Source organism: Zalophus californianus, chromosome 17 (assembly GCF_009762305.2).
Source record: "Zalophus californianus isolate mZalCal1 chromosome 17, mZalCal1.pri.v2, whole genome shotgun sequence".
Classification (NCBI taxonomy): Eukaryota; Metazoa; Chordata; class Mammalia; order Carnivora; family Otariidae; genus Zalophus; species Zalophus californianus.
In genome coordinates, this window is record NC_045611.1 from 12,095,162 (window position 1) to 12,108,555 (window position 13,394).

At 45.6% G+C, this 13,394-nt stretch overlaps 1 protein-coding gene across 3 annotated transcripts in view; it reads right to left on the bottom strand.

The window, feature by feature from the left end:
- The window catches only part of ZNRF1 (zinc and ring finger 1), a 94,875-nt gene that overhangs the window by 12,570 nt on the left and 68,911 nt on the right, over positions 1–13,394 (bottom strand). For all 3 annotated transcript variants that reach the window (XM_027619038.2, XM_027619041.1, XM_027619040.1), the window contains exon 2: positions 605–700. In XM_027619038.2, coding sequence (XP_027474839.1) covers positions 605–700 — 96 coding nt within the window. The remainder of the gene's footprint in view (positions 1–604; positions 701–13,394) is intronic.

Consider the following 13,394-nt stretch of genomic DNA (forward strand, 5'->3'; position numbering starts at 1 on the left):
AGCAGCTTGTCTAAGATTGTACGGTCAGTAAGTGATGGAGGCAGACTTTGAATTCAGATCTTTACCCACAGCATACCAGGCAGATGGCGACACTTCCTTCATCCACAGAGGTGCCGTGTTTCACGGGATGGCCTGGCCTGGTAATTCTACCCCTGGTGCACTCCCTGCTCAGCTCTGAGGCAGCCTCCAAGGTAGGAAGCAGTGTGGCCTTGGTGGACTGACTAGGTGGCAGGTCAGCATTTTTAGTCCCTGAAGGGTGTCCACTTACTGAACTTATTCTGCTATGCACACCAGCGGCACAGATGCCCCCTCCCCCGAGGAGGTGGTGTTCCCCCCAGGCCCTCCACTGGCAGGTGTGTAAACGGGCAAAGGCCTAACTGAGCAACCCGAGAAACTGGCCAGTGCCATGGGCCTGACCCCCAGCCGGGCCTTCCTTCCTGTTCTGCTCTGCTTCCTCCCCAGCTGCTGCACCAAGATCCCTGGAACAGTTGATTCCTTGACACTGTGCAGGCATTCCTGCTGGAAAGCGGGGCACCAAGGCTGTCCAGAGCCACACGAACTTGGGAAGACCCTCATTCGGAGGTTCCCCCAGCCAAACCCTTACCGTTGTAGGAGAGGCGAGGTTTGCTCAGACACATTATAAAGTGCATTTCCATCTCATCAGAAGCCACAGACTTGGAACAAATGGGGCACTTGAAACCTGAAAGAGAGGAAAACAGTATGAAATGCTTCTTCCAAACCAAGCACACCCACAACCAACACAGAGGCCCTTAGATTGCTATGGCCATGTGGGGTCAGAGTCAACGTGGAGAATTCCAGTCTAGATACACCCTAGCTCTGATCTTTTCTTCATTAATTCTGTTATTTTATCACAGCCTCCCAACTCCCACTGCCCCCTCGGCGAAACTTATCAGAAGGCATGGCAGCTGGTTTGAGTTTTATTTTCCTTTAGACCCTTTCCCAAGGGGGTCGAGTGGGCAGCAGGGATAGGCAGGAATGCAATCAAGGCAAACAAATCATCAGTCTTTGAGTAACAAAGCATTTAATACTCTTCCTCCTCACAGCCCTCAAAGCACCTGGCTGGGCCACCTGTGGCAGCGAGCCTGACAGCGGTCAGGTCAGCACCTCCATCCCTCCCCCGACCTCCCGGAACCAGGCAGCACCTCCATCCCTCGCCCAAGGCACCTGGGGCCTCCCTGTGGCTCAGGCAGCTGTCCTCTGAGAGTATGGAGCAGCAGGGTGGCCCTCCGGAGCACTCCCAGATGCCACGCGCGCCTTGGCCGCATGCCACTAAGAGTAACAGCTGTTGCACAACGCCCGGGGAACACAGGGTGGTGTGACCCTGCTGTCCCACTACCAGGGGAGTCTGGACTGCTTGTACATCTGAGCAGTTTCATCAGAACTGTACCCCTATTGGAGATTTCCATTGAGAATCTTCTGAGCTGAACTCCATTAAGCAAACCCAGTCCCTTGACTTATTTATAAACAACTTTTTAAAGATAAATGATTTCCAATTTCCCCCATTTTATTTTTATTGAAATTATTTTCAAATGATCGACTCTGTTCCATTCTACCAAAAGGATCTAATACCACTGGAAGGTTATTACTTATTTGTCCACATCTAATTTCACACGTTGCAGCTTCTCCCTTTTGTGACTGTAATTCTTACCCACCCAGCCTGGATTTCTTAGGTCCAATACAGCACATCTAAATCTTGTTGTGAAAATTTGACTCTCCTGGTAACTTTTCAGTCTAAGTGTTCCATGCACAGTTTCACTGGATGCTGGTAATATCTGTCGGCAACACTTCCTATGACACAGACAAAAGCCGGAGGGCTCGTATTGACTGTTCACTGCTCCCAGACGGAGGAGGAGGTCACACCTTTCTTCCCAGGGCCTTGCTCATTCTGTATGGAAAGCCCTGGACTTTGACAGCTGTGGGTGCAGAGACAGGAAGCAAGCCAGCTCCTGTGTTCCCATGTAGGGCACAAGCACTTTGTTTAAAGTCTTCTCCAAACCCTCCTCTTTTCAGTGACAATGAACTATAGGACCAGACAGAAAATCCAGGGTCTGGTTAACTATGGACAAAGTGCAGTTCAGACTCCGTGGCATAGTCCCCATTTTCCCGACCCCTCTCCTCAAAAATCGTGAGCATCCTGTGTCTCAGCTAAAAAGTCTTGCGAGTGCTATCAATCCAAAGATTCTGGCCAAGCTTGGAGCAAGGGCTGTACTTTCTGATCTCTGGGTGGTTATGAATCCATTAATAACAAAACCAGAAGACAAAAGAAACACGGTAGGGGGAGGGTCCATCGCCAGTTTTCTGGCAAAACCCGATCTCAGATGCGCCAGGCTGATTCTTTTCTAACCCAGTTTAGAAATCTACAGACACAGTGTGACACACGTGGTGGACAGGTGAGTAATGAACTTGAGTCTTGTACAACGAGGGTATCTCCACATCTACCCTAGGTCCCTCTGAAGCCTTGGTTCTGTCCTCATGCCCAGGCCCTGCAAATAAACCAATATTAAGGAATATTTTCCTTAGAGATTCCTTCACCGTTTTTTTCTGACTCAAAAGACCAAGGTTTTATGTTACCTTAAATGACTACAGGACATTTCTAGTTTAAAAACTTGTTACGTTAGCACCTTGTCTGCAGGCTGAGGGCTCAGAGCTGAGGGCATGCCAGGGTGGACACGCTCTGGACTAGCTCCTCCAACACCGGGCCCCAATACTGTCGCTGGGAGGTGCTAAAGTGAACTGTTACTACTGATAAAAGGCCTTACACTTCACATTACTCACTTTCCTGATAACCTAGAACAGATTCGTGGTTATCACTATAATAGCATCAATCACGCCTGCATCCCAACATGACTTCTTGAATGCAGGACAGGGAGTCAAGTTATAGCTAAGGTACTGGGACGTAGGCCACCCAATGAGAAGGTCTACAAGGAAATGTCATCGGACATTTATGTCCTAGAAAAAACAAACCAAGGTGAGACTCCCAGGTTTAGGCCAGTGCCCTCATTGTAAAGAGAAAGAGGCCCTGAAGAAGACTCAGGCTCAAACACTTGTGGGGGTGGGGCTGAAACTGGTCAGATTTCTTAGCTGGCCATCTCAAGTCCTTTCTATCCAGGAAGAAGGAGCCGACTACACTTGTGATGTTGTGATTTACAATAAGAACTATGTATTTGGTCTTCGTCCTGTTCCTGGCACAGAGTTCCTAACACCCTGGGAATTTCCTAACATAATAAGACCAGTAGTATTTGGTCTTTTGTCACTGGCTTCTGAAATAGCTCCAGAGCCATAGGGTGAAAGGAATGTCTTGTTACTCATAACGAGTCCCTTTCAACCACACCAAAATTTATGTTAATGAGGTCACTTTGGGAAAGTTCCTTGGTAAACTAAGGATGAGGGCTAGTTGCAAGGGGAACCAACCAGCTGATTAGAGGGTCCTACCCCTCAAGTTCTGGGGAGGGGTGGGGGCTAGAGATGGAGTTCAATCACCAATGGCCACTGACTTCATCAGTAATGCCTATGTAATAAAGCCTCCATAAAAACCCCAGAGGATGGGGCTCCGAGAGCTTCCAGGGTGGTGAACACATGAAGATTCAGGGAGGGTGGTGCCCCACAACAGGGCACGGGGGCTCCATGCCCTGTCCCCATACCTTGCCCTCTGCATCTCTTCCATCTGGCTGTTCCTGAGTTATATCCTTATATAATAAATCGGTAATCAAGTAAGTAAAGTGTTTCCGAGTCCTGTGAGGTGCTCTAGCAAATTACACGAACCGAGAAGGGGGTCATGGGAACGTCTGATTAAGAGCCAGTCAGGCAGAAGCAAAGGTGACAACCTGTACTTGTGATTGGGGTCTGAAGTGGGGGGCATTCTTGGGGGACGGAGCCCTTAACCTGTGCGGTCCGATGCTATCTCCGAGTAGACAGTGTTGAAATTGGGTTAACTGCTTGGTGGTGCTGGGAAAACACTTCAGAACAGGGTTTTAAGAAGAGGTGGGCTGGAAAACATTACACCGGGAGAGGAAGCACCATTGTGGTAGGAAGAGATCTACAGTTTAGCGAAAGCAGGGTTAGTGCCACTTGCATGACCTTCCTCTGGAATGGGGGGGCGGGGTTAAGGATCAAAAAATAATTCAGGGTCTATTACGTGAGTGGGAAATGACAAGAGGACCTGGGTTTTCCAGCTTCGAGATGTGGTAAGTAATCTACACTCCCTGGACCTCTGTGTTCTCATTGGAAAAAAAGAAGACTTTGCCTCTCTCTTGCAAGGATCAGATGAGGTAAGAAAACTGAAAGCGCCCGATGAAGCAGCTAATCAAATGTACCATCAAGCCCGGCAGCCCTGAATGAGGAGGAAGGAAGAAGAGGACTGGGGAAGGATTTGGGGGGCCGGGAGGTGGGGGGTGGTGGAGCAGCAGGGCACAGAGGCCACAGGTAACGCAAAGTGTGCCCGGGCGTAGGGGTGGCCATCTCTGCTTGTCCCATCTGTTTCCTCTGAACTTCTGCAGCGCCGTGCATGGCACTTTCCACACTGCCCGTGTGGAACGAGGCTCCCTGTTCAGCCTCTTGCATGTGATGGCAGACAACAGCTTGCGTGCACTGAGCTGTTACTCTAAGTGAGCAGCCAATGGGCCGTATGTGTCTGCATTTACGAGATTATGGAGTGGGCACTACTGTTACCTGCGTGTGCCCCGCTTGCCGAGCTGGGTGACGGGTGGGCTGGTCTAAGGAGGAGGCGATCTAGGCAAAAGGAACATAAACACTACATAGACGCTGGGTATTAGTAAATAATAACTTCAAATCCTCCACCCTGTCCCAGCAATTTCTTCTGAAGCACTGTGGGCCTGGATAATCTCATAAACGGAAACAATCGAGAATTTTTTTTCTTGTTCCTGGGCACTGTGTTAACATGGAGCTTGGCACGGAGCCTGTAGCACTGGTTGTTAAGGTGCCGAGTTTGCAAATTACCTCTTAAATGGAAAATAAAGGACATGAAGTAAGAGGGCTGGAAAGACAAGGAGAGCTAAGGGGAAAAAACTAATGTCCCCACGTTCTTTCCTCAAAGGGCATCCGACGATCAAGATGGATGCTACCACTCTACTACCCCAATCTTTTCTTGCAAATGTCCAGTCACACGATTCAGCATCAACAGCCCTACAGAATGATAAATACTGTGATCTTCATGAGCTATCCGAAGGTGAAAATAGCTAGGAAATTTTGATACCATTTGGGAAAAAAATTTAGGACAAATTAAAATCAGCCCTGTGGACAAAGACAAAGGTTCACAAAGTCACCATGTGGACGAGACTGAGTCAAATTTCAGAAGAGCCCTTCATCAGCACTCAGGAAGTATGTGCAGGACACGCTTTGTCTTCCTTCACGAGAGCTACAGGCGGAGCCTTTGGGACAGACTCTCCCTGCCTGCACCTGAGACCTGACTGCCCACGGCACCCTGGGAGCTGGGAGGCGGACAGCACGCGCACGCTTTCCCTCTCCCTATCTTATCAGAGGCAGGGCCCTGCACGTGTTGGGGCTTTAATATGGGCCACTGACACAGTGAAGGGCCGGCTAGCTCCTTATTGCTGGCCAAGTCTGACAGCAGTTCCTCTCCCACTGGGATGTGGCAGAAGCAAGGAAGTTACAGGGTTCCTGGTCCTTCGCTGCCAACCTCTCAAAATGAGGAACAGATGAATGACAGGGCACCAAGGGGAATCTGTCTGTAATGCTCTGATTCTGCCCTGGATGGGCTCTACCAAGCAAACGCTGCTACAGGCTTCCTCTACCCCAATCTAGAGGCGCCCTTCTAATGGGGACCTTACTTCTGCTCTTTCTTGTCATCAAAGCAGCTCAAAATTATACAGCCAGAACAGCCCACGGGAGTGTGATCAGCCAGAGCCCAGCTGCTTCCTGTCTTTCAACAGCAGATTGCATAAATGGGGGAATCCTCAGCTGGGCTACAAACCAGAGCTCCTGGGAGAAGACAAACCCGCACTCGCCACCCGGTGCGGGGCCTTGACCCCAGTAACCGCAAGGTCAGGGTAAGCCCACCAGTAGGTGAACCAACAGAGACCCAGGGGAATGCACACACAGTCATGTATGGTAACCATCTTCCTGCACCCGGGTCCTTCCAGGACAGGGCAACTGGCTCAAGTAACTATCCTCCCAGGCATCCACAACATTTATCTTGTGATGTAAATCAGTTTTTCTCATTTGCCAAAACTGAAACCTTCTCCTTTAAGACCTGATTTCTCGGGGCGGGACGTGTGTTCCGCATGTTGCCCCAGTTCCCTCCCTGACCCTCCCTCCTATGCTGATGCGCTATTTTAGCGCTGCCCCAGTTCTGCCTGTCTCTGGGATCACCTAAAGGGAGAAGAATCTAAAGAAGCAACCAAGGAAAAGGAAGCCAGGCCATCCAGGCAGGACCTCCTGTCCCAGGGAAGAGGGGCTGATGTAGATTCCCCTCACCCAGGGGGGCTCAGAGAGCACCACCCTCAACACCATGTCCCTACTGTTCAGTTCCTAGTTTCCAGCCTGGATCTTTCCCTCTCACATCCTGTGGTGCGTGTCTGTGAAATGAGATTTGACTAAACGAATTTGGTAAAATGGGATTTTTTATAAAGATTGTATTTATTTGAGAGAGAGAGAACAACACGCATAAGTAAGGGGAGCAGCAGAAGGTGAGGGAGAAGCAGACTTGATAATGCAGGGCTCCATCCCAGGACGCTGGGATCGTGACCTGAGCCGAAGACAGAGGCTTAACCAACTGAGCCACCCGAGCACCCCTGTAAAATGGGATTTATTACAAAAGAAAGATCAAGGGGTAACAAGGGATGACTTTCTTTGACATTTTTATACTGCCAGAGAGGAGTCCCAAGAGCAGAGGCTGTGGATATCCCATTCCTCACACATACTTTCCCGCCCAACCCCTGAGAAGTAACTGGAAACCAATGCACAATTTATGAGTTGGTAAGGCACTCTTGTCTGGAGAACATTCTGGACTAGGAGAAGGCCCAGCAGTTCTGACTTGCTTCTTTCAACACCTCTCTTCTGGACTCAGTCTCTGCAGTTCCATTCCAGGGACTGAGGCTCACCTGTTGCCTCAGGAGCCAAGAAAATTCTCATAAGTGGATATTAGGAGACAGCCACACTGACACCTAAAATCAGTTTAACGTGTGTGTGTGTTTATTTTAACATGTCTGCTGTGATGGTTAACTCTATGTGTCAACTTGGCTGGTTCATGGGGTACCCAAATATTTCGTTAAACATTATTTCTAGGTGTGTTTGTGAGGGTGTTCCTGGATGAAATTTAACATTTGAACTGGTAGACTAAATAAAGCAGATTGCCTTCCCCAACGCTGGTGGGCAGTGTCCAATCCACTGGAAATGCTGAACAGAATAAAAGATGGAGAAAAAGAGGTTTTGAGCTGTCTGCCGCACTGATCTGGGGCACTGGTCTTCTGTCGTCAGACTGGGACGTACAGTATTGGTTCTCCTGGTTCTCAGGCCTTCACACTCAAACTGGAACTAACTCCAGAAGGTGTTCCTGGATCTTGAGCTTGCAGATGACAGATCATGGAATTTCTTAGTTTCCATAACTGCATGAGCCAATTCCTTACAATAAATCACTTTCTCTTTCCCTCTCTCCTTCCCCCCCCCAACTGGCTCTGTTTCTCTGGAGAACCCCAATACATCTATTTATTAAACTGCCAAACAATAAAGTTTAAAAGACTGGCAACATCAAATGTTGGCGAGGATGTAGAGCAACTGGAACTCTCAGGCATTGTTGGCAGGAGCCATTTTGGGAAATGGTCTGGTAGTTCTTTATAAAACAAAACATAACTGGCCTGACCTAAGCAACTCCTCATTTACATAATTACCCAAAAGAAATGAAGACCTATGTCTACAAACAGATGTTTGTAAGAATTTTCATCACAGCTTTAGTCATAACAAGCAAAAACTGGAAATAACTCAATTGTCCATCAAAGGAACGGGTACACTAACTGTGGCATGATGGAATACAATGGAACACTACTCGGCAATAAAAAGCAATGACTACTGATACATGCAACCACATGGATGGATATTAAAAACATGCTGAGGAAGGACAGAAAAGAGCACACATTATGATTCCAAATGTATGAAGCTTTACAACAGGGAAAACTCTGTAGTGGAAAAAATCAGAACAGTGCCCGTCTCTAGGAGTTAAGAATTGGGGCAGAAATGAACTGAAAAGGGGATGCGAGACCTTTTGGGTGTGATGAAATGTTCCATATCATGAAGACGGTTTGGGTTACACATATGCATGTACATGTCAAAATTCAGTGAATGTACACTTAAGATTTGAGATTTCATTGTTTGTAAATTTTATCTTAACCAGAAAAAAAAAAACTAAGCAAATATTGAACTGTAGTTAATGATATACATGCTGAAGCATTTGGAGCAACGTGTACTGATGTGTGCATTGAAATGAGATGCATCAAAAAATGATGCATAAGTCAAATTTCTTTCCACTTTCCTGTACGTTTGAAATTTTCATCATAAATCACCAATAAAAGTATCAAGCAGTGAGGGGTGTGTGTGTGTGTGTGTGTGTGTGTGTGTGTGTGTGTGTGTGTGTGTGCATGCACACACTAATTTAGCTACAGTGGTCAGGGAAGGCCCCTCTGATGGGGATACAGGTGCCAGAGAACTTGGTGTGTTAGGGACAGTGAAGGTCAAGGTCACAAGCACAATAAGTACCAGGGGTGGCAGGTGACAGTGGGGACATGCTCTCTTACAAATTTCAATTATAAATTGCAGGATTTAACAGTTTCAGGTCTTGTACTAAAGTCTTTAATCCACTTTGAGTTGATTTTTGTGTATGGTGTAAGATAGGGACGCAGTTTCATTCTTTTGCATGTGGATAACCAATTTTCCTAACACTACTGAACAGACTATCCTTTCCCCATTGTGTAGTCTCAGTGCCTTTGTAAAAAATTAATTGACCGTATATGCATGGCTTTATTCTTGGCCTCTATTCTGTTCCATTGGTCTATGCATCTGTTTTTATGCCAATACCATACCGTTTTGATTACAATAGCTTACTAACATAGCTTGAAATCAGGAAGTGTGATACCTCCAGCTTTATCCTTCTTTCTCAAGATTACTTTGGCTATTCAGAATCTTTTGTGGTTCCATACACATTTTAGGACTGTTTTTCCTATTTTTGTGAAAAATTCTACTAGAATTTTGATATGGATTGCACTGAATGTGTAGATCACATTTTAACAATATGAATTCTTCCAATCCATGAACGTGGAATGTCTTTTTATTTATTTGTGTCTTCTTCAATTTCTTTCATCAATGTCTTATAGCTTTCAGTGTACAAATCTTTCACCTCCTTGGTTAAATTTATTCCTAAGTATTTGTTTTTGTTGCTACTGTAAATAGTTTCCTTTTTTCTTTTTTTTTAAAGAGTTTATTTATTTATTTGACAGAAGGAGAGAGACAGCAAGAGAGGGAACACAAGCAGGGGGAGTGTGAAAGGGAGAAGCAGGCTTCCCACTGAGCAGGGAGCCTGATTTATGGCTCGATCCCAGGACCCTGGGATCACAACCTGAGCTGAAGGCAGACGCTTAACGACTGAGCCACCCAGGCGCCCCTGGAATAGTTTTCTTAATTTCTTTTTCAGATACGTCATTGACTACTGAATTTATTTATTAGATAAAACATTTTTTTGGTGGAGGCTTTAGGGTTTTCTATACAATATTATGTCATGTGATACTTTGCTTTTTCATTCCCAATTTGGATGACTTTTATTTCTTTTTCTTGCCTAATTGCTCTGGCTAAGACTTCTAATACCATGTTGAATAAAAGTCTGACTGAGTATAGGATCGTTGTTTTCCTTTTCTCCCTCAATGGTCTACAGATAAAATTCTACCATATTCTAGCTTTTTGGTGTTGCAAATGGAAAATTTGATTCTAGTGTGATTCTTTTTCCTTTGTAAATAATATATTCCTTCAGGCTGAAAACTTGAAAGATTTTTCCTTTCATCCTTAGAGTTCAGATATTTTACCAGGATATGCTTAGATGTTTCTTAGTTACCTAGTGGTAAGTCATGAGTGCCCTTCACCATTTCTAGTGTCCCTCCTTCTAGCTATACATTATAGTAGGATTGCACTTGCTTACTCCCTTTGAAGTTAAAGGTGAGGTTGTGATTTGCTATGGTTAGTGAAATGTGAGTAGAAGTAATGTATGCACTGCCAAGCAGACTTGAAGCATTAGCTCATGATTCACCAGAGACCTGCACTGCTGCCTACCACCTCAGGTTCCTAAGTAACAATGAGCAGACCACCACTCCACACTGCCCAACCATGACCTGTACTGGATACTGCAATGTGGGGGAAAAATGAATTTGTTGAGTTTAAACGACTGAGCTTGTGGGAGTATTTGTTATTTCATTATCAATCTAGTTCTAGCCTGTCCTGACCAATACACTCTTCCTCTGCCTTCTTCTCCTCCTATTATTCCTACTACTTGTATGTCAAATGTCTTCTACATCTTCCAGGTCTCTTATCTTCAATCTCCACCTTCATAACTTCTATGTCTTAGCATTTTCTCAGGAGCTCAGCCTTTCTAACTCCTGGGCCATGGCTGCCTGCCCCACTGCTTGGCTCAAAGAGGTAAATAGCTGGCACTGTAAGTCAAAAAGATGAGATATGCATTCCTGCCACTATTTTCCCAGAATCCTTTCTGTCTGGATATTCATATTCTGCTTTTTCAATATACATACTTCCTTGCATCAGCAACAATCCACATACTTATCATGTTCAATGTCTATGTATTCTATAGTGATAATATATTGTGCTTAGCTTTTTTCTTCTGTGGGTGTTGGGACTATAAAGATTCTCTCAGTAGTGATCTCCATTCTCTACTCCAAGCACAGTATATTACAGTCCCAATGTTTAGAAATACTTGTATAGTGCCCAGTATTGTTCTAAAGCCCAACCAAAGATAGATGCGCAAGTGTTCTGTGCAGAGAAAGAGACATGTGGAATGTGGGGTGGCCATTTTACCAGGCTGCACTCAGTATAGCTCAAATATACTGAGGCAAACTGCTAGATCTCCCTATTTCATTTCTTCGCCTGTTCTTCAGGCAAAGCACAAAAAAATGAGCTGACCCTACATATTTTGTGGAACCTAAGATGCCATCAATTTAAAGAGCCACCATTAAAAACCTTCAAGAGTGGAAAAAAAAAAAAACCCTACCAATTATAACTTTAAGATGTGATTCTATGATACATCCTGATTTTTGAGTGGTTGAATTGTGAAATGTATGTGCCTTAGAATCAGTGAATATATGAGAAATACATACATGGATATTTCAAGAAATATATAGACCAAATCCCACCATATACCCAATACATTTATTTATTCCTGTTCATTTACTGCAAATGAGAACAGGCTCAATGAAGATATCTACAGAGGGAACAAAGACCTGCAGGGTGTGCACATGGATAGGTGCCTGATGACATCAAACCCACCCTGCTGCTACAGCAACTCTAGGCAGGCGGAGCCCTACGGCAGCATTCCAGCCAAGTGAAGAAGAGGAAAGGCATTTGCCAGAACAGGAGCTATGACTACTAATTGGTTCTGTTTCCTTTGACATTATAACTCATTTCTTCCAGAGAGAGGCCCTAGGACTGTTGAGGATGGGGTGACAGGGAGAGAGGGAGGTGGGGACATGACAGTCTGATTACCGAAGACTGAGCAAGTATGAATATGGAAAAGATAAAAGCCTCAGAGTGAGTATGATCAAGTCCCCAACTAGCGGCCAGGGAAGATGAATGTCAAATATAATCCCCTGTCACCTGGCTAGCATGCTTAGGCAAGTTTAGGGCCATCCAATCATGATTCAAAAAGTGTATATATGGACTCCAGATGAACAATTTGGCTTTTATTTTAGAGATGTCTTATTTGAAGGACAGACCATCTATTATAAGAGTAATGGTATCTAAGGAGTCAAGCTAGAATTTCTTTAAATTCTTAGATATTAGTGATCACCGAAAGCTAGGCAACGGGATAGACTGGTCTGGCCCGGAAATGCCAGTTACTTAGCTGAATACCATGCTTTCCTCTCAATGGCTGCCCCACCTTCATTCCAATCCCTAACACACCACATGCCTATCTATCACCCTTGGACCCAATACCCATAGCCACTGCTGAATGGGCTTTCCGGTGTTTGGGCAATGCCAGAGAACACTCTTAGGAGTGGGCAGAAATCCTCAGCCTTTTCTTCATAGATTCAACAGCAAAGAGGGGGACCCGGACCATGTGACCTCAAAAAAGACAAAGGGAACAATAAAATCTGGTCTCTAGGCAAAAAAGGGCAGTTATCACCTGCAGAGGATTTGTGGACTGATTAGCACTAGAAGGGAGCCTCACTTCTTCCAATTCCAGAGGGGGACACTGTCTGAGTAGGATACCGGCCATGCAGGTCTAGCTTTATTCACGGCAGGTGCCAACAGCCAGGACTGTGCTTGGAACCACCCTGTTGCTGGCCTGTTTCTCCACTGCATATACTCTTTATCAAATTCTGGGGTCTTGATTGATTTATTAAAAAAAAAAAAATCAACTTTTTTTTTTTTTAAAGATTTTATTTATTTATTTGACAGAGAGACACAGCGAGAGAAGGAACACAAGCAGGGGGAGAGGGAGAGGGAGAAGCAGGATTCCTGCCGAGCAGGGAGCCGGATGTGGGGCTCGATCCCAGGACCCTGGGATCATGACCTGAGCTGAAGGCAGACGCTTAACGACTGAGCCACCCAGTCGCCCCCCACCCCAAAATCAACCTTTAACGAACTTTGCTTTTTTTAATGAAGTTTTTGGAGGTGGAATTGGAGGCAAAAAGGAGAGTTACAGAAAGGAAAGGACAAAGAAAGAAAGTTTCACACAAAATCTATATAGGATCAATAGTTTATTTCTGAGTTCCTGAAGGCATCATCTACCCCAGTGTCCATATGGCTGATAGGAATTTCACTGACAAGAAGAAAAATACTTGAACATATTACTATATCATGTTCAACCAGAATCTGGCTCACCAGGCAAATGGACATGACACTCACATCTAAGTGACTGCTCATACTAAGAAACACCATTTGCCTGGCACTATTGATGTTGACAACCCCGGCCTTCATGTCAATGGAGGTCTGCTGGAAAGCTCCTCGCGGCTCTCAATGTAATCTCGGGATGCAGCACACGTGCTGTTGTATTCACTTCCTAACAACTATCAGCTCCAGCTTGGGCCCTGGCACGCAGCAATACTGCAGGCTGAGCTTGGCTATTTGGCAGAATGAATGCTGGCTGGCTTCTTGCCTGGGTCTAGACCTGGCCCCTTCCCAGCAGG